This window comes from Hippoglossus hippoglossus, chromosome 6, assembly GCF_009819705.1.
Source record: "Hippoglossus hippoglossus isolate fHipHip1 chromosome 6, fHipHip1.pri, whole genome shotgun sequence".
Classification (NCBI taxonomy): Eukaryota; Metazoa; Chordata; class Actinopteri; order Pleuronectiformes; family Pleuronectidae; genus Hippoglossus; species Hippoglossus hippoglossus.
Window position 1 is genome coordinate 3,620,227 of NC_047156.1, and position 20,550 is coordinate 3,640,776.

The 20,550-nt window shown below is 41.6% G+C and overlaps 1 protein-coding gene across 1 annotated transcript; it reads left to right on the top strand.

Annotated features, from left to right (window-relative positions):
* Window positions 1-1,246: 1,246 nt before the first annotated feature.
* On the top strand, window positions 1,247-17,790 carry calb2a (calbindin 2a). Its single transcript, XM_034588771.1, is given in 12 exon segments — window positions 1,247-1,463; window positions 5,727-5,803; window positions 5,953-6,042; window positions 7,305-7,346; window positions 7,348-7,386; window positions 9,853-9,909; window positions 12,076-12,153; window positions 13,710-13,765; window positions 13,879-13,918; window positions 14,088-14,141; window positions 15,794-15,865; window positions 16,912-17,790. Coding segments are annotated over 12 exon segments (816 nt in total). The 5' UTR covers window positions 1,247-1,369; the 3' UTR covers window positions 17,029-17,790.
* Window positions 17,791-20,550: the final 2,760 nt, after the last annotated feature.

A 20,550-nucleotide genomic window follows, 5' to 3' on the forward strand; every position in this document is an offset into this window, starting at 1 on the left:
CTTCCAGGGAAAACTTGCCCTCGTGCTCATTACAGCCTTATTACTTCAATCCTCAACATTATCACCTCTTGCAGTAAATGAGTAGAAGAAATACACATGGACTAGTTTATTTTCATGCTCATTCTCCTAATAGGATCTGTGGCTTTGGCTGCCTCTCTATGGCCATTAATGAAAAAGTTTCTCCCTCTTTTTTTTCTCTCAGAATTTACATTTATTATGTGGGCTAATCACTGCTGGCTGCAGGCGGCGTGGGGAAGATGATTAGCCTGTGAGTTCTAATTAAGTCTGTGAAGCCTCACACACTGTAGACGGGCTCCGGGAGCTGCACGCTTAGGATACACACACAGATGTAAGGGGAAGGAACGCACACACAAACACACACAACACACACACACACACACACACAACACACACACACACACACACACACACACACACACACACACACACACACACAAACACACACAAACACACACACAAACACACTATATACAGGGATGCATAATATGGAGAAGCATGCATCTTGCACTGGATCATAACTTGGTACCCGTATGTTGATGCAGCAATGAAACAGTCTTCATGGCTTACACACTTCCCCCCTACCCTAACCTTAACCATCACAACTCATTGCCTAACCAAGAATCTAATTCCAATCCTAAATCTAATTCTAATGTTTAAACCAAGTCTTAACCCTCAAACAGCCCATGGAAAAAGAGAGGAGAGGCCAAAGTGTCCTCTGCTCTCTCACACGCACACACATGCACACACACACACACAGACATGCATTGTATGAAGCATCTTGCAACTGGCATCATACAACTGACATGCATTTAGTGTAATGATGATGATGCATCAAGGCTACACACAGGCACACACATACAGGCACGCATGTCTGCACGTGCACATACAGCGATGCTCACTGCAGTGCAAGAGACGTCACATCACACAACTACATCCACACATGCTCTCTCTCTCTCTCTCTCTCTCCTCTCTCTCCTGACTCTCTCTCTCTCTCTCTCTCTCTCTCTCTCTCTGACACTCTCTCTCTGACACTCTCTCTCTCTCTCTCTCTCTCTCTCTGACATTCACACACACACACACACACACACACACACACAACCCACACACACACACACACACACACACACACACACACAGCAGGACAGGGACGCTGACTCGGATAGATGGACTCTCTCTGGGGCAGTGCGCCCCCTCTGGCGGTGCAGGGTCGGTGCAGCTCGTGTGCGGGGTTAAAAGCGGCGGGCGGTGCGCCGGGGCTCCAGTGTGGGTGCGTTCGAATCAGGAGACACAGAAAAGTTATCAGCGGGATTGTGAACCTGCAGCAGCAGCAGCATCCGTCCTCAGCATCATGGCCAACAAAGCACAGCAGCCTCCTCACCTGCATCTGGCTGAGCTCACCGCGTCTCAGTTCCTGGACATCTGGAAACACTTCGACGCTGACGGTAGGACTTGTGTCTCTCTCTCTCTAAAGTTCACCCGCACTCAGAAACCATGAGATATGAAGAAGGTCAGTTATCAATGCAGCTGATAGATGGAGGGATGCGGAGGAGACGGAGGGATGAAGGGGGAAAGAGTGAGGAGCACCCGCAACACCAAAAACCTTCAGACTAACAAGAAGTCTTATATTAAAGAATAATATCACAGCAAAAGTATGAATTTGACATATTGAAGTCACAATTTTGTCAATTTGAAAACAAGAATATATTTTTCTGGGATTCTATAAAGTAAATTTGTAGTTTTAAAAGACCCTAGGTGCCTGACAGGGATATTTAAGTTAATTAAATTAAATATAGGGACTATTTTGTGTGTAACCTATGAAAATATTATTCTACTTGATTGATGAAAAAAATCCAAATAGGCACAATATCATTATTATTATTGATATTATTGAAATCATTTTTAATTTGTTAAATAGCCCACAAAAGCAGATGCATCATTACATTTTTTCTATTAAGTGATTAAAACATATAATACAGTGACATTTCATAGTATTAAAATCAGCCCTAAATGCTGTATAAATGCATATGAATTTCTAATTGCAGCTTTGTTCCATATTAAAGCTAATGAGCACACAAAGAGGAGCCTGACATTTTCATTTCGTCAATAGTGGAAGGGCTTTGATTTGAACTCTCGGCTGAAGTGTTAGTTTGCAGCAGTTAATCTCTGTTTTCTGAGGGTTAAAATCACCTATATCACTGACAGTGATCATCAGTGAGAGAGTGATTCTGCTCACAGGAGCATTGATATGTGTTTCCAGTCAAAGAGCAGCTCCGTCGAGTCTCGGCTGCAGATAGCTCACTGCTTTATGGATTTATTATGTCATTAAAATGTCATAAAATCCTCAGCGTGTATTACTTTCTCCCCCTTTTTTCTATATGGTCTCAATCTTGATCATCTTCTTGTATTGATCCATGCACGTTCATTGTTCATTGTTCATGTTCAATCTTCACGTCTCACTCTGCAAATATCTGTGCGTGTCTGTGTCACAGTGACAGGACGACAAGCTCCTTTTTTAAATCACAAATTCATCAGGCACGCTGCTGGCATGAAAGTCTCATGGAGGATTATAGACACTTCTGTGGACAATGGACAATTTGAAAAGAGGAAATCATCTTGTTTTATTTCCAGCATCTCGTTGTCCTTTGTTAAAAGTCAAATTGGTCACGATTGGCTCATGTTACAGCATCAGAGGACAAGCCCTGGTCCCTTCGGTGAGCCACTTAATTAGGAGATAAGATCAAACTGACACTGTTAACCAGCTCCCTGGTTTATTAGTTATCAGCTGCAGCCGGGCTAATTAAAATATCCATTAGTCATCAGCAGAAAAGTGAGTGAGTATGTGGGACATACTGGTCGTTATTAAACATCCTCAGTCCTGCTCGCTCACTCAACTTTCTCCAGATGTCGTACGAGGTGGATGTGTCGCAGTCATCTGTTTCAAACAGACACACACACACACACACACACACACACACACACACACACACACACACACACACACACACACACACACACACACACACACACACACACACACACACACTTGGAATTCATTGTTAACGGGAGCTGTTTTGATGCACACATGCAGAAACACTCCTCAGGGAAATCAAGGTGGAATGAGGAGGTGGTAGGTGTGCAGAGGCTTCAGAGCCAAACAGATAAGTTGTCATTTCTGTTTTGAAACAATTTTCTCTGTGCCAGAGTGTGTGTGTGTGTGTGGACATCAGGGGGTTCCAACCAGGTTTTCAAGCCCAAACCCGTGGAGGTGTTTTACATATCGTGCTTTGCAAATCAAATACAACCCCACTGTGCATCCACTGATTTGGCTGGAGTGTGTGATTCCTGCGCTCATTATACTGGGAGTGTCTCGTGGCTCGGGCAGCAGGAGTGGAGAACTAATTTGTTAGCTCAGAATGAGTAAACATCTCTGAGTTGCAGATAAAATACACAAGAGGCGATGCACCCACACATGATGAAACCACATATTCCCCAGGATCAAATCTCATCTGGATTGCATCTCTCTCTCTCTCTCTCTCTCTCTCTCCTCTTCTACTCTCTCATCTCTCTCTCCTCTCTCTCTTCTCTCTCTCTCTCTCTCGCAGCTCCTCCACTCTCATCCTCCTCTGCCGTCACGTCCAAACCTTTTCAATTCAGTCACTTCAAAGCTGCAGAAGGAAACAACTGCAGCTCCATTCGCTAATTATAGAACAGTTGCTGTCAATTATTTTTATTTACCTGCATACGTGGGAATTTTGATGATTAACACACAATCCTCACCTCGAATCGACCAAACTTTGATCCCAGCCCAAGACATTTGAATAGACAGGGCTGCACTCTGCTTTGAAAGGCAAATGCACTTTATATAGGCTTTGAAATATGAGTTGGCACAGCTGCCCGGTTTTGAGAGGATTTCCTATGTTGGATTTTTAGAATCACAACCAGAAGCGTCTTTCACTGAATCTCCTGAGACCGACGCAGTATCCCAGAGAGTGTGCCAAAAGTGGGTCTGTGAGGCTTTTACTTTGGCAGCGGGTGCAAGATTTAAGAGGCTGAAGTATATGCAGGCAAGTTGAAATGAGCCATCTCATTAAGACGTATATCCATCCATCCATTATCTACTCAACTTATCCTTTTTGTTAAGCGTCGCTGGGGACTGCAGTCCGTATAAAAGTAGTTTAAAGTGAATGATTTAAATGTGAGTTGAGGTCTGCAGCCACTGGCAGTGATTTCCTACATTTGCACACTGATAGAACATCATTGATTCGCTGGAGATGATCAGCCACTGGATTGTGGACACTTTGGGGAAACAAGGACACACTAATCAGGCTGCAGCACAAACCTTCAGCATGAAGCTTTGATAGACAGAACTCATGCTGCATGTGAATAAACACAGATGCTCCCTCATGCACAAATCTACCGGCTGCACAGTCGCTGCATGTATTGAATGAAACGACAGCGCTCCGGCCCTCTAATCTGTTCATAAATCTATTTTTATTGTCAGTTTATCTCATTCGCCGTGTAGTTAATCCCATTTTATTCTGTTTAATTATCAAGCAGGTCTTACTCTCCGGACGAGCGAAATGTCAATAAAGCCCACAGGAGGGAGGGAGGCTCGATAGCAGCGAGGCATTGTGTCCCACTTACTGAAACAGCACAGCTCGTACTCATGAGTTTTTGATCATATCACTGAGGAGCGTGCACGCATTCCAACACACACACACACATGTGAAAATTTCCATGGTTAGAACAAAGCCGCTGAGATGCTGCTCGGATAGAGAGAGGGGACTCAGAGATGAGGCTGAGGCAGAGAGTTAGAGGGAGCGGAGAGGAAGTGGATGGTATTATAATCTTTGTTAGTGTTTAATGAGGCGCTCTGCCTTCCAGGGTTTTATTGAAGCAGCGAGTTACATCGTTTGGAGCCATCCTGTCCGGCCGCTCAAAACGCTTGTTGATAGAATATTGGCACCGGTTCACAGACTACCTGGGCGAAGCCGGCGCAGCTCATTCGTCCTCTGAATAGCTTCTGTCAGGGCGCCCGAACACCAGGAATAAAGATAAAAGAGACAAGGAGAAAAACTGCTATGTCGTCCCCAGGATGAATTTGTCATCACAGAATCCCAAAAAACTAAAATATGATGACATGCATGCACCTAATGTGACAGGTGGTTGATAGCACACAGTGAAACAGATAAGAGGAAGCTTAAGTTCTTCTCAAAATATAGTCACTCTCATACTTTATATAATCGTTAAAACTTCATCTGAAAATCTACTTTTTATTTTAGGCCTCACACTTTTGTTTCTCCCAGACACTGTCATCCATATTGATTAGTCCCATTTGCCAAACTCCCCTCTGACTGTGTTATTGATCTCCTTGGAATAAAAGAAGCTGCTTGTGGATCATCACCTTCAGAATCCTAAAGAAGCAATTTTCCATATATAGCTTCTCCTCGTGTGCAACCCTGTGAACGCAGCGAGTCTTTGAGGAGTGATCAGTTTGCATCGTGTTAGTCAACAGTCTATAGAAGAAACAGAGTTACTGGTAATAGACTCATGTTTGAATCGATAACGGCAAACCGCGATGTGTTTGACACTGCGACCACATCTGACTTAATGGGGGGTTTTCTGCGTGTCTGCAATACTGAGTAAAAGCCCTTCGTGTTGGATGCTAGGATCAACATGGCGTTACCTGTCTGTCTGTCTCCCAGGTAATGGCTACATCGAGGGGAAGGAGCTGGAAAACTTCTTCAGGGAGCTGGAGATGGCCCGGAGAGGAGCGGGGGTGGTAAGTCCAGGGACTATAACCACACACACACACACAACACACACACACACAACACACACACACACACACACACACACAACACACACACACACACATACACACTGACCAGTCGGGCTTTCTTGTATTGGCTGCAAATCTTTTTTTTCCAGGACCCTTCAAACCCCACATTCAGAGAAAAGATGAAGGAGTTCATGCAGAAGTTTGATAAGAACAAAGATGGACGGATTGAGATGTCAGAGGTGAGGATCTGGAGCTTTGTGTGTTATTATGCTTTAATCTTTTTTATATTTAAAGGTTCAGTGTGTAGAATTTAGTGACATCTAGTGGTGAAGTGTCATTTGCAGCTGAACACCCCTCACCTCACCCTCCCCTTCCAAACATGAAAGAGAACCTGTGGTAGCTTCAGTTGTCACAAAAACTCAAAATATGTCTAGTTTGTCCAGTCTGGGCTACTGTAAAAAAAATGGCGGCATCCGTAGAGTAGAGGACCTGCTCCTGATGTGAATATAAAGTATTTAAATATAAACGGCTCATTCTAGTGTGAAGAAAACAACAATTCGTACAATTTAGATGAAACAAACATCACTAGGATTACCTCATATTCACTTTCTGCCTTTTACCTAAATCCTACACACTGAACCTTTAAAAGAATAGTTTTGCATGTATGCTTCCTTCCTTGCAGAGGTTAGATGAGAGGATTAATTTCACTCTCTTCCATGGCCAGCAGCCAGAAGCATTAAAGACTATAAATAAAGAAAACCACGATGCTCTTCCAAAATTGACAGTCACTTTGCAGCTGGCAGTAATATGATAAGATGTATATTACTCATATACATTTTCCAAACTTCAATCTGTGCAATGCCTTGGGCCATTGCCATGCTCTAAAGGTTCTCTTTATGTGTAATTACTGTATGTTGTTTAAATTCACTAAAATGTGGCTCAGACCCAAAAAATACACTTGAAGAAAATAGCTTGTGTTTTCTGCTGGTGAGAAAAGTTATAAAAAGAAAACTGTGAGATGATTCACAAAGCCAGAGGACTACAGCTCAAGTGAGAGGATTCAGAAACCCGATCAATACTCAGATCGGCGGGTATAAAAGCCGTCTTTATTATCGTCCCTGCAGAGCGTCAGTTCGGGATATTGCTTTCCCTCGATTTTACCATTTTCAGAGTGAGATGTGAAAGAGATGCGAAGAGGAGGGCTTTTCTGCAATATCAATAATCCACCGCCAGCCGGGAAAATCTGCAAATGAGTTTTAGCTTCAATTATGTCGTGAAGATCCAATATAAAGCATCCGAAAACATCGTTTTTTTTAAAAGAATTCCAATTTAGGCATAGCCCTGCCACTGAGGTTACATCTCTCTATTATTAATGTCGGAGGTGCCCATTTGAAGCTTTGCAGACAAAAAGCTCCCGGCCTCCATTTTTTCTGTCCCAGCTTTTCAACTCCACCATCTTGTGCTCTCACCACTTCCATTTCCCTGTCACTTGTCTCTTCAGCTGGCCCAGATTCTCCCCACTGAAGAGAACTTCTTGCTGTGCCTTCAGAGAGTTTGTCAGCTCCAGTGCTGAATTCATGGTGGTAAGTGTGTTTCTGAGTGAGCGTGGACGGACCGGTATGTTTCTTCTAATGCAACAAACTCTGTTATTTGATCCGTTCTTAGCGATACTTTTCGACTTCTTGCACAAAGCCTCTTGTTCGCTGTGAAACGTAGCAAGGACAGGTTGGCTTAACGAGCCGTTGGTTAACGAGTCAGGAGTCAGTCGAGCATGCGAGGCCTCGACAGCTTGCATGTTCTCGTTTCTACCTACCAGCGAATTTCACGGATTAGTTCCCTGTCTGTGGTTGAAGGTCTGATTCTAATTAGTGAAATTAAGTGGAGAAAACCACACACTACTCAGTGCTCCATTGCACAAGGTTGCCTGTGTTCTGCTGTTGAGACGTAGCAGAAGGATTTGAAATCGAGCAACAACACCTGCTCCATCATGAACTGGAGAAGTGGCTGAGCAGAAGTCAACGCTCATGTTCGACAGGAAAAGGAAAGTTGAGGTTTAAATCCCTTCGGTAAATAACCCTCCTGATGTGTTTGCTGGTCTAGTTATAGTTATCGGTTGTTATGCAGAGAAGCTGGACATTCAAAATCTCAACACACATTAAGCACTAAAGGAGATTTTTGTTCTCGTTGTCAGGTTCATAGTTTTTCATTGTGTTTATTAAAGGGTATACGCTTTGTGATGTTAAAACTGCCCTCAGACTGTCCATCGCTGCAGCTCCTCTTTTCAGCCTCTGTCCCAAACACTTGGTTTCAGCTCCTGTCTCTTTAAGACCCTCTCTTGATAAAGCCCAGTCTTTTTCTGATTGGCCAGCTGGCCCCATTCCTTCGTGATTGGTCAACCACTACCACTTGGGGCGTGTCAGACTAGCTGCTAGCCGTGCATTATGCAAATGTAGAGCATCGTGATGTCAAGAACTGTACTGACAAGACATTTCAGGAGCTTCTGTGTTTTTAACTTTTTACATCAACAAAAAAAACTATATACAGTAAATGTGGTTACTTTGAGCTAGTAAATGTACTTTATATAATATTCATGTTTTACATCCATAAAGAATTAAAGAAAAGGCCTAATGAATATTTCCATGAGCCCCCATTTGTTGATGTGTCATAATCAGTAGAATAACAATAGTTCAACACACAATTTCACACACTTCTGTTTAGCAGAAGTAGAAACCTAATGAAGCGTTGAAGGGAAAACTACCCAGTACAAATATTTTCTATTACTAACATGTTGAAACATTTTGAATGATAACATCTGTGTCAAGTCCAATATTTAAACAAGACAGTGGCACTGAGATGGATTTTTTATTGGACATATACTAAAACTGATATAAGGGAGTAAATAAAGAGAATATAAAGAGAAACATTGGCATATTTTATACAGTAAAACACAATCATATCTATATCAATGTTTCATATTGGTGCGGATCAGCAAACATAAATGCTCAAGGGCTCATATTGGTTGATTTTATGGTTTCAACCGATAATCACTGACTGTATTAATTCACCAAACAGAAATAACAATGACCAATTCAGTCTCTTATGTAACAACAGAGTTGTTTGTTTAAGAAAACGGTTTATATGAAAACTTCCAGAGAAGCATAAACAAGTTCAGAGCTGCTCTGAATTATGAATAATGAATGAATGTCGGAGTAACAAAAAGCCCTTTGCAGAGCTGAAAGGGACCAGGAACGGGAAAATCATTTATTCCACAAACCCCTTCAGAAGATAAGACAATGGCAGATTTCGTGTTAGATCTGCTGCAGTGAAAGGACGGAGTCAATTAGAAACCAATTACATGTGGGGAAGAGGCTGTCCTTGTCTCCTGTGTCAAATTGAGAGGGAATAATGAACGAGAGAAGGAGGATGAAGGAAAAAGAAGGTGTGGAAAGAGAGAAGGATGCAAAGGGCAAACGGGGGAACGCGGCGAACACAGAGGACGTAAATGAAATGTCGATGGGAAGAAGAGAGCCGGAGTTTGAGAACATAAAACAAGAGGTGGGGGATTAATCAGTCTTTGCCGAAGGGTGCGGGGCGGAGGAGGTGGGCAGAGAGTGTTTTAAAGGGTTAGAATGAGGAAGCAGAACCTTCTATTTTCAGAGTCATATATAATGGATAACCACTGTACCACTGTAGCGCCTCTCTGCAGAGCCCAGAGGAGGAGCGGAGGAGAAGGGGGGAAGGCCATCCATCTTTGATAAGGAGCCCTTCTTTGGACAGGGACAGCTGCTAGATTAAACATTCATTAAAATGACTTTCTCTCCCTCCCTCATTTCTCTCTCTGTCTCTCGCTGCCCTCTGCTCTGTATGTGGGGGCGGGACGGGATTGTATCGAAAACTGTGTGATTACAGCCGCGGTCCACGCTTCTGTGGTCGTCCCCGCCTCTGGAACGAGAGAAGAATCAAACTCTTAGCGCGGTTAAAGAGCGATGGAGGAAAGGGTGTTTGTGCATCAGAGAAAATTCAGTCCAGTGTTTGTTGATTTCTTTCAGGCGTGGCGGCGATATGACACAGATCGCAGTGGCTATATCGAAGCAAATGAATTGAAGGTACATTATAAATATAAGTCATACATCACTTTAGAATGTGTTTGTAAAAATCTAATTCAAACTATTTACTCATCTGTTTTTTAAAGTCGTCATATACTTATGTTTATTTTGTTTTGTCTTTTTTCTTTCTTTCCCCCCCATGCACATTCACAGAGCACCTTCCCAAAACCCTAATCAAATAGTTACGCAGCCGCTGAGGCTGAGACTTAAACCGTATCACATGTTTTTTCCTATAATCCGTTACAGTTTATTTACATGTAATCAAAACTGTAAGTCTTGTTTTCCTTAAGTTGTAAATGCACTCGTGTGCATTTGTGCCGAGTCACCGACTAGATGTTTTGTGGTTTAGCACTAATAAAAAGAAAAGAACGAGTTACGCTGAGTCACTTCCTTACCGTGATATTAGTTCTGAATCTGTTTATATATTTAAAGGAAAACTTCAAGACTCTGGAAAATACTTGTGTTCACTTTCTAGCCAAATATCAGCGGAGAAGATTGATACCACTCCCATGCTTGTATGCGAAAAATTATCTGGATTCATGCAATTTGATTGAGCTTTATTCAACCTCATCGTTAGACAAGAGAAGCAACCGAACATCTACTTACTCCGGGCTCAACCAATCACGAGTCGGTCTCAGCTGTCAATCATGGCGTTTCACCCTTTATTGATTGCATCAAATAACAAATTAAAAACCAAACTTACCATAAAAATGAACAAACGTCAGTGTGATAAGAACGACCTAAAATGACATAAACCATCCTTGAGAAAAATGTATTCAACGTGTGCTTTGACTTTTGAGTTTGGACTCTGTCCCGTCCACTAACATGGAGGAGTCAGGGTTTATGACCTATTCTGCAGCAGGGGGCGATCAAGACAGTTTAGCTTCACTTTTGGGGCGCCGTCATGTCGTCCACATGTCTCCAATTCGTACATGTGAGTGTTTCGTCAGTGCTCAGACGTGGCAGTGGCGTCAACGTCCATAGCAAAGAAACCGAATAAGCGTTTTTTCCAGGAGTTTTGATTCTTTAAATGCGAATGCAACAAAATATTTACGTTCTTATCTGACTTCAAAGATTCTTTAAGTAAGGATGAGAAACTGACTGAATCCAAGCTGCAGGATTTTCCCTGTCAGGGCCATCAAGTGACATCTGAGCTAAAAACGTCCAGTGTTGCCCTGAGAGGTTTCAGTGCGTCGCTGTGTTTTCTATGTGAGCGTGAGGGCGTGTTTAGAACCAGACTGCAGCTTTGACAGACGACAGTTAAGTGACTGCACCAACAGGAAATTCCCCAATGACCAATTCTGTTCAGGTGAGGATTCCGAGGCAAAAAGCTCCACAGTTCGCACAAATATTATTCACTTCAGCACCTCCTGGAAACGTTGTGTCAAATCACATAAAGGAAAAAGCTCCACACGGGAGTCGAGCATTAATGGGTTCAGTGATTCTGCGTGTACGGATTAGGCTGCTCCGGTTGTTATGGGATCGCATCTCTTCCAGCTGACCAGGTGCAGATGAGCTACTCAGGTGTGGCTTTTAAAAAAGCTTTGGGAAAATGCAGATGGCAGACGTGTTTCTGACCAGACGACTGTGAGCAGACGTGGAAAATATTGGAGTTTATTGACTCAGATACTGTAATATAAGAGTATTATATAATATTTGAGTATTTTCACTTTATACTGCCTTACATTTACTCTATCTAATGACTGCAGTTAGTTTTTACATTGCAGATTAAGTTTTTACATACAAAACACAAAATAACTCATAAAATACCAATTCACTCGTTTTCTTTTTTCCTTTTCTTATCTTTTGTCCTTGTTCTTTCGCTTTTTTACTTTCATCTGTCATTCATTATTTTAAACTTTCTAAATATTTAGAAGATACTAAACTGTGCTCTTATTTACTATCGTTATTTGTACTTTACTTCGAACTTAAAAAAACTTGTAACTTTACAGTATTTTATGTTTACGAGAGATTTTTCTGTGTATTGAAAGATGATATCAGAGAATCACTAATGTGAATAACTGAGATCTGATGGTGCCATTGAATCTACAGCTTTGTATTTTATCTTGTAACGTTAATTAAAGCTCTTTCATAGTTTTTGTGTTTTTTGCGTTTGCCACATTTCTGCATGTTCTTGCTCATGTCTGTTTCTTTCTCCGTCCTCAGGGCTTCCTGTCAGACCTGCTGCAGAAGGCGAACAGACACTACGATGACCAGAAGCTGCAGGAGTACACACAGACCATAGTAAGACCCACACTCACACATGGACTCGTACATACTCAGGAGAAGCCCACATTGCGCATAGACCTATTTTAGTGTATTTTAGTGTCTTCCTCGCACCAGATTGTAACAAACTAGAACAGGTTGTATATTGTATTTCTTCTGCAGCTCAGAAAAGGGTTTCAATACGGTAACGTCAGGATAAAAGACCCAAATAAGATGCTTACTATGCATCTGTATCTCTCAAAGTAATTAAAAGTACAATAAATAACCAAATTGCTATTCACCTTGTGGCCCATTTTCCCCCCTTTGCACCCCAAATGCACTTTTATTCGTTTTTGCAGTTTTGCGTAGTTTGCTAGCAAAGGAATGAGCAAAGTAAACAATAAGAATTTTCCAAAAGCAGGAGCAGCAAGGTCAGACTCTGGTACTTCGGTAAGTTCGCCTCCCGAGGGTAGGAGGACTACTTGCTTTTGGAACAGCAGCTTTCCTGCTGACATCAGCAGTTTCAGCTCTGGTGATGAACTCCATTACAGAGGTGATGCTGTTGTTAAATCGTCCAAACACTCAAATGTTCATCATGTATTCAGCTTCAACTTCTCAGATGAAATATCAGAAAAAAACAACATATATTACAATTCTGAGACCAAATTTCCCCTTCAACGAATTCCATCATATATAAAAACCCAACAGAACCAATACTGAATTGCTGATGAGATTAAATTTCGAGGATGACGTTCAGGCCTATGTGTGGTTTTCTTCCTTGAGTAAAATGTACCATCTTGGTGGAAGGACTCCTATAAACACTGTGAGCCATAAGTAGGTTTAATGAGAGGTGTACATATCTGGCCTGGAGGATCTCAGAGGCTTCTTCGTGCCGGTGGCAGCAGCGCTGTGCGTCTGAGTGGTCATGAACCGCTGTGTCCTGCAGGTCGTGTGTTTACAGCCCAGATGTGCTCACATCTGCCTCTTCCTGGAAGCCCCAGAGCTGACCTGATTTACCCAAGCAACATACCCACTGCTTCTTCACAGATGTGTTTCATGTCCAGTATGAAGGAAACACAATGATCAGAGGAATAAAGACACTTTTTTGATATCTCCAATTGTCCTAATTAAATGGACACTAATTCTGAAATTAATACCTCAGTTTAATTGCTTTGGCTTTTACAAGAAGCACAATATTTTATTCGACTTATACACTAAACGTTTATCCCGTTAACCACTAATAAAATGTTCATAAAACATTTAAAAACTGTCATTAAATTCTTATTTCTTCTTCCTTTTTTAAATGAAACTCTCACCTAAAACTTTTAGACCTCTGTTCTGTAAAGGTTCACCATCATTCATCGGCTGAAATGTCTGATGCAAGTTTTATAGACAGAACCTTAACTGGTCCTCTGTTTAAAAAAGTGCGGATGAATTATGGATGTCCATTCTATTTCCCAGTCGCTGACATTCATGGGACCACATCTGCCTTCGTCTTGACAGAATATATCTGTAAAAAAAACACAAAAAAACCCAGATGCTTTCAGTTTCTCTCGTCTGTCTGTTCCTATCTCTGTTCTGCTCCCACTTTGTAGCTCAGGATGTTTGATCTGAATGGAGATGGGAAGCTGGGCCTGTCAGAGATGGCCAGGTAATTTCACTGGCTTCTGCTCACTGTATAAATGTTGAAACACATCGCCTGCAGAAGGATTTGAATAATTTAACAGCTATTGTGTCCGCTAATGAAGTCCTTCTCTCCCGCAGGCTTCTTCCTGTTCAGGAGAATTTCTTACTCAAATTCCAGGTAGGGAACGAGCAGAAAATAGCTTGTTTGCATTGATAATTAATGTGACTGGTGACATTACGTGTACAATTAATGTGCTGCAGCCTCCAGTCTAAATATTAATGATTAACTTCAATTTAGTTTTATTGTGACCGAGCCCGATAATGAAAATAAGATCTTGTTTTTACAGGGTGTCAAGTTGACCACTGAGCAGTTCAATGCCATCTTCACATTCTATGATAAGGTAGGTGACATTTTATTTAAGGTGGTAATAACTAACAGATGCTTTCAATTTAAAAAACTACACTCTTGACAATTATGGCCAAAATATGCCTTTTTCTAATTGTTTAATTTCTATTCATTTTATCAGAGTTTTGAACATAATCTCACAAACCTCTCCCCTTGGTGTCTCACAACCCCCCAGGGGGTCCTGACCACTAGTTTGAGAACCACTGGCGTATTGGAGGCTTGTCAGTTCTGTCTCTTACGTCTTAGGGTGCGGCTGTGGCCGAGGGGGTAGAGTGGTCGTCCCCTAACCAGAAGGTTCAATCCCATTCATCCCCATATGCATGTCCCTCATAGAAAATGTGCTGCCCATAGATGCCCTGTATGAATATGTGTGTAAATGGGTGAATGGCAATAAACTGTATAAAGGGCTTTGAGTGGTGATCAAGTCTAGAAAAGATCTTTATAAATACAGAAGTTTCTCCTGGTTTTCTCTCCGTTTCTATCCAAGTCCATTCATCAAAGATTTTCTGACAGAATTTTTTTTTTGTCAGGACAAGAATAACGATTTAAACCTAATATATATATATATACTAATATATGTTCTATTATATTGAACATATAAAATTCCGGCCACTGTCTCGGTCTCAGTCAGTATATGAGCCTTGGCATTGAAAGTCGGAGAGCGTGAAGTCAGAATAGAGCAATGCTTCACAGCAGTGGGGGGAGGGGGGGCTTGCGTGAGCTCATGTCGTGGCTCGTTGGACTGAGGGCTTGCAGTCCCTCTTGCTCACTGGCGAGAGGACGGGGTTGAATATTCAATTATGGATGAGCCAGTGGTCCGGTCCATTCATGTAGACACTGTGAACAGCGCACCACCATTTGTGTGTGTAATTAGTTTCATCATTTTGTTATGAGCTCAGCCCTCGCAGCTGAAACGCAGGCAGCTGCCGTCACTGATGCTGAGACATCGTGCGCAGGCCGAACTGTGGCCGGTCAGCTGAACACTGACATGGCTCACAGTGCTTACTGTGCCACCGCCCCAAACTGTGCAAGGCCTTGAAAATGTCTGAAATGCAAGATGGCGTGCAACTTAGAGGGACTGGCCGATACCTGATGTCGCTGCGTTTTACCAAAACTCTGCGGAGTACGGGGTCTTTCATCCTTAAAGGGAAAATAAATAGATTTACACTTTATTCCCCAGATCTGGGACACTTCCGTCTAATCATCACAGAGCACCTACAGTGTTAAAAATAAAGCTGGCAAGACACGAAGCTCTGAAGTCATCTTGAAACTGAGCCTAGATGAACAGAACATGGTTTTGTGCCACTTGCCAAAGGAGGAATTTCCAACATTTTGGACTGAGACTGTCCAGAATGTGACACATAACTCATTAATTAGCGGAGTGGCTGCACTTTACAGCAAACCCTCTTTACAGAGTTGTGAATGGGAAGTCGTTTTTTAAATCATTATTCATGAATGGCCATTTGGCTGGTGCATTCATGAAATATTGAATGAAGTCAAGCAGCCGAGCAATGCACCAAAAACCAAGAAGCTCAGAATCCAAGCATAGCTGGTGCAGGCTGATGAGAAACTGTCTTCAGTCTTCTCACTGTCTCCAATGATCTGTCTTTCTTTCCCGTCCTCACTGTGTGTTTCTGACTCTTTCAGGATGGGAACGGCTACATTGACGAGCTGGAGTTAGATGCTCTGCTACGAGACCTTTACCAGAAAAACAAGAAGGTGAGATGAGGGCTTTGGAAAAAGTTCACATGCATTTGTTCACTTTTTACACACAGTGAAATGTGAGAGCAAAAACTCAGATCGCACATTTTATTTATCCCAGCGAATGATTCAGGGTTATACGTTTTTTTTTTTATTGTGTGTCTTAGTTTTGGTGCAACGTCACAGGACGAGGAAGAAAAAGTTAGCAGGGATTAAAAATCTTAAACACAAACATTTCTGATCAGCAGATAATAAATCCCAATTAACTAAATCTTGAATTTCGAAAAAATATCCTGTTTAGTTTCATTTAGTTTTGAATTTGGTGGAACGGACATTAAATCATACAAACAATGTCAAGCATGACACAATAAGTTTAACTTATATTAAGAGTTCCTGTAAAATGAAGATGTTGTATATAAAATCAAAATCAGTTCCCATGAGACATACAGTAATTTAACTCCTGGTCTGGAAAGTGAAGCCAATACAGAATTGCGTGAAACCTGTATTCTCTCGAATGACCAGCAGAGGGCGACTCCACTTGTTGCAGCAAGAAGTCCGTTTTCTCGTCTATGAGAAAATTATTTTACTTTTACCTTGATTTATAACGTCAGTAAATATTTTCCTAAGGAGTTTATGTCTCAATCTCTAGTTTAAAGTCTTATTCAATACAGCTAATGTTCATTTTATAAATTATGGTCCCCTTAGAGTCAAATTGACCATAAAGCACCATGTGTATTGGGGCGTGACATCTAGTAATGACCAGTGGGTGCAGGTTAATGTGTAGGTGGGCGTGGAGTCAGGCTCCACCCCCCACTACTCCAAATATGGTTACTTCTGGTTTCAAAAAACCAAGATGGACCTGAAAAAAAAGCTAAAACTTGAACTGTCAGCTCAACACAACCCTGATTTACTTCTTCTAAGAGATTTGTAGTTTGTCTGTATAGGCTCAAGTTATTTTTAGTTACATGTACCTGGATTAACATTGGTTTTTATTCAGATAAAGAATTAGTATTTCTTCCTGAGTAATCCGCTTTCCTGACTCCATGTTACCCCCCCGTGTTCAGGAGGTGGACCTGAAGAACCTGACGGGCTACAAGCAGAGCATCATGAACCTCTCTGATGGAGGGAAGCTGTACCGTGGCGAGCTGGAGATCGTCCTCTGCAGGGAGCCCATCCCGTGACTTTCTCCTCTCTTGTTGCATAACATCATTTTCTCTGCCTGCCCCGCCCTGCTCTCCTGAGACCACCCCTCCTCCACCTCCAGCTGCCTGGCAGTGTAAACCAGGTGCATGTGCCGGACACTCCCACATCTCCCCCCCCATCATGTCCCCGCCAACCCGCCCCTTAAGTTGCATCTTCAGAAAGAATGATAAGTGCACTGGCAGCACGCAACAGCTCTTCTCTCTTAAAACCCCCATTTTTCTGCAGCCTGATCCGCTCCCCCCCCCCCCCCCCCCCGACAATGACATCTCTGACAACCTCTAGCTTTTGGCCTTCTCGACTCTCCCGACCCTGTCCTCTACCGTTTCTGACCTCATCCCTGTCTCTGCCGCCCATGCTGTGCCTGACTTGCAACTCCTGACCAAAAGCCAAAACCCCTTATTCCACAGAAATTAACTTTTGAGATGACCGGTTGATAAACCCTGAACCTTGACCCAAGCTTCATTGACCCCTCCATCCCCTCGCTCTGTCAACTTTGCATTAGATACAATATATATATATATATATATATAGTCTTACAAAACTGTAAGCAGACAGCTCTATTTGAATTTATAGTCTGTGATGGAACCGATATTGAATTTTCCACTTCTTATTGTCCCGATGTCCTCTTATTCCATTAAAACTCCTCTGTCCCATTGCCATGATATGATTTTTCATTTTCAATGATTGTTTTTGGCTGATACTGTCAATTGAAAATATTAATAAAATCTCTTAAAATAAAATAAATTTTGTTAATTTGATTCTGCAGACTTGATTCAGACTCGCGCAGTCAGCAACCATTCAGTGCTGTGTCATTCTCTCCAGTGTCACATCTCCTGATTACTTTCTGTTGCACTGACCTTCTGCACACAGGCTTGACTATTTAATCAAGGTCCCCCGGCTTTAAACTGCTCCCCTGCCTTCGAGGGAGCAGTTGGGAGGAAGCACCAGCGTAAAACTATAGCATAAAAAGGATTAACGAGGGATGCAGTGGAGAAAAAGAGCCACCTCATGTAGTAAATCTACAGTGAAGTAGAGAGACACAACCAGCATCTTCAATTTTTCGGTGTGTATTGAAATCAAGAAGATGATATGAATAATGTCCAATGAGCTTCATGACTTTATATGCATCGAGACGTCTTTGTCCCACGTGTGTAATGAAACCTCCGTGAGGCCGTGTTTTTCTTTCAGAGTGAATGACATGAAATCTAAGAAGCCGCATTTAAAGCACTTGCTGACATAGATGTAAAAGAAATTGTAGTCGGCTTTCCTGTCATTCATGAATCAACAGCATTTCAAGCTTAAAAAGTCTTAAAAGGTTAAAATCTGTTAAATAATGTAAAAATTTAATTTGAAAAGAGCTGATTTAATTTGCTCCAACTGTTATTACGGCGTCCCAGGAGCTTTAGATGTCAATAGAAACATGAGGACAAAGTCTATTACACAACGCCTGCAGTAAACTTAACTTTAACAATGATCCAAACTGACAACCCAAAAAACTTTGGGCTTTATTCCAGCAGGAAACCGGAAGTCTTTGTCTTTTCCAGCTGAATCCAGGCTGGGAGGTTTTTCCCTTCTCCTGAGCTGAGATGTTTCCTCTAAGACAGTAGGACAGGACATGATATTTCTAGTAAAACCCCAGTAATTGAGTTGACATGCTTTTAAAGCAATCTGAATTATACAGCAAGCGCACACAAGCTCCCATCTCACTGTGGAGCGGGTGCAAACCCACATCAATTAATCAGAAGCATTTAAATCTTTATGTGTAATGCAGCTGCACGAGGAGAGTAGATATCACAGAGGCAGCAATGTGTATTTAACAATATGAGTTGTATTTAACAATGTTGGTCAAAGTGAGACTGTTTGAAGAACGCAGTGAAACAAGTGAAAAATACAGATAAAATTAGGCTGAAATATTAAATGTGAACACATAGAGAAGAGTTAGAGTTAATAAGCTGCACAGAAATACAAGATGTGTCCAGATTCAGGGGCTGCATCCTTCAGAGGACGCTGACGATGTGGGCTGAGGAGAACACGAACGCCAAACTGGTCCACAGAGGATGTTCCGCACAACTAGAAAGTTCCAATGCCTCCTCTTTTGCTTTTAACATGTACGTTCGATGCTCTCTTTGAAAAACAGTTCATCACCGAAGTGCAATGAATCCTGGGATAGGTTTCTCCCCCGAGAAGGATCCACCCATTACATTTAAAATCCGACTTCTCAAACAGATGCAGGCTGAACTTTGTCTTTTCGCTATATTTAGATCGGCACAAAAGGGAGCGACAAACTAAAACTACACACTCCACTGAGGTTTACTGCACTTAAGATAAATGTGGTCCAGAATATTTGTATATTTTGTGTGAGATTATCCTTTCCTATGCTGCCAAAGGTTTATGTCCCATAGTGTGCATTAGAGTTTTACCATATTATACAGTACATATAGGGACAAAATAAAACATATAATTACAAGAAGAAGAAGAAGAAGATATTATGTTGCATTACACAATAAGACTATTTTGACATGTGTTTCATACAATGAAATGGTTCATGTCAAGTCAATTCAGGTAAATATTATTTCTAAAGCATATTTCAATCAGGAGAGACTTCATTTGTACAATGTTATGAATGTATGGCCATGCACAGTAAGAAATGAAAGTGATAAGATATGAATGAGAGTCTGTTTAGACCCCTATGATGTCATCAAGGTTGAAAAGTGGCTTGAGAGAGAGAAGCAACAAAATGATTGGCTGATTGAGATCATGGAAACCTCTGATTGGATTACTTAGAGTAAAAGAGAACTGTGAATGAACGAGACGTAGAAATTCTTCCTGAATGAACTAAACTTAATTTAACACAACTAGACATGATATAATAAAAAACATGAAGAGATGTACATGATTGCCGCTCAGTCAGTGGATCCACCAGATTGAAATACTTCATATTGTATTTAATCTAAGGATTCAGTACACAGAGGATGCATCAGAGTGACTCTGACCTTTTCTCTAGCGCCACCATCAGGTTGATATTTGTGATCTTATTTAACTGAAATGTTGTAATAACTATTGGATGGGACAGCTTTTAATTTGGCTTCACCCATAGGATGAATTGAAAATAGGAGGCTACAGCATGTTAGCATTTGTCATTGTGAAGCAATTAGCATGCTGACGCTGACATTCTGCTCAGCACATTGTACTGTGTGTTAAGAAAGTGCTGAGTCATTCATTCGCAGGGGATTTGTTAGTGTTGATGAATGTCCTCCATCCAAACTCAACTGTAACAACAGATATGCAGTTGCAACTTGGAAAATTATCAACAAGGACATTTCAGTTTATTTGTATGTGACCAGACCGAAAACAAAGGTCATATTCAAGAAAAAGAAAAGGTGAATGACACTTATTACTGAGACTGATGTTTTATTCTTGATCTTAGTAATATTTAAATTGACAAACCTTTGTTGAATCAAACATATCACACAAATTCAAGAGTTCCTTTCCTCCTCCTC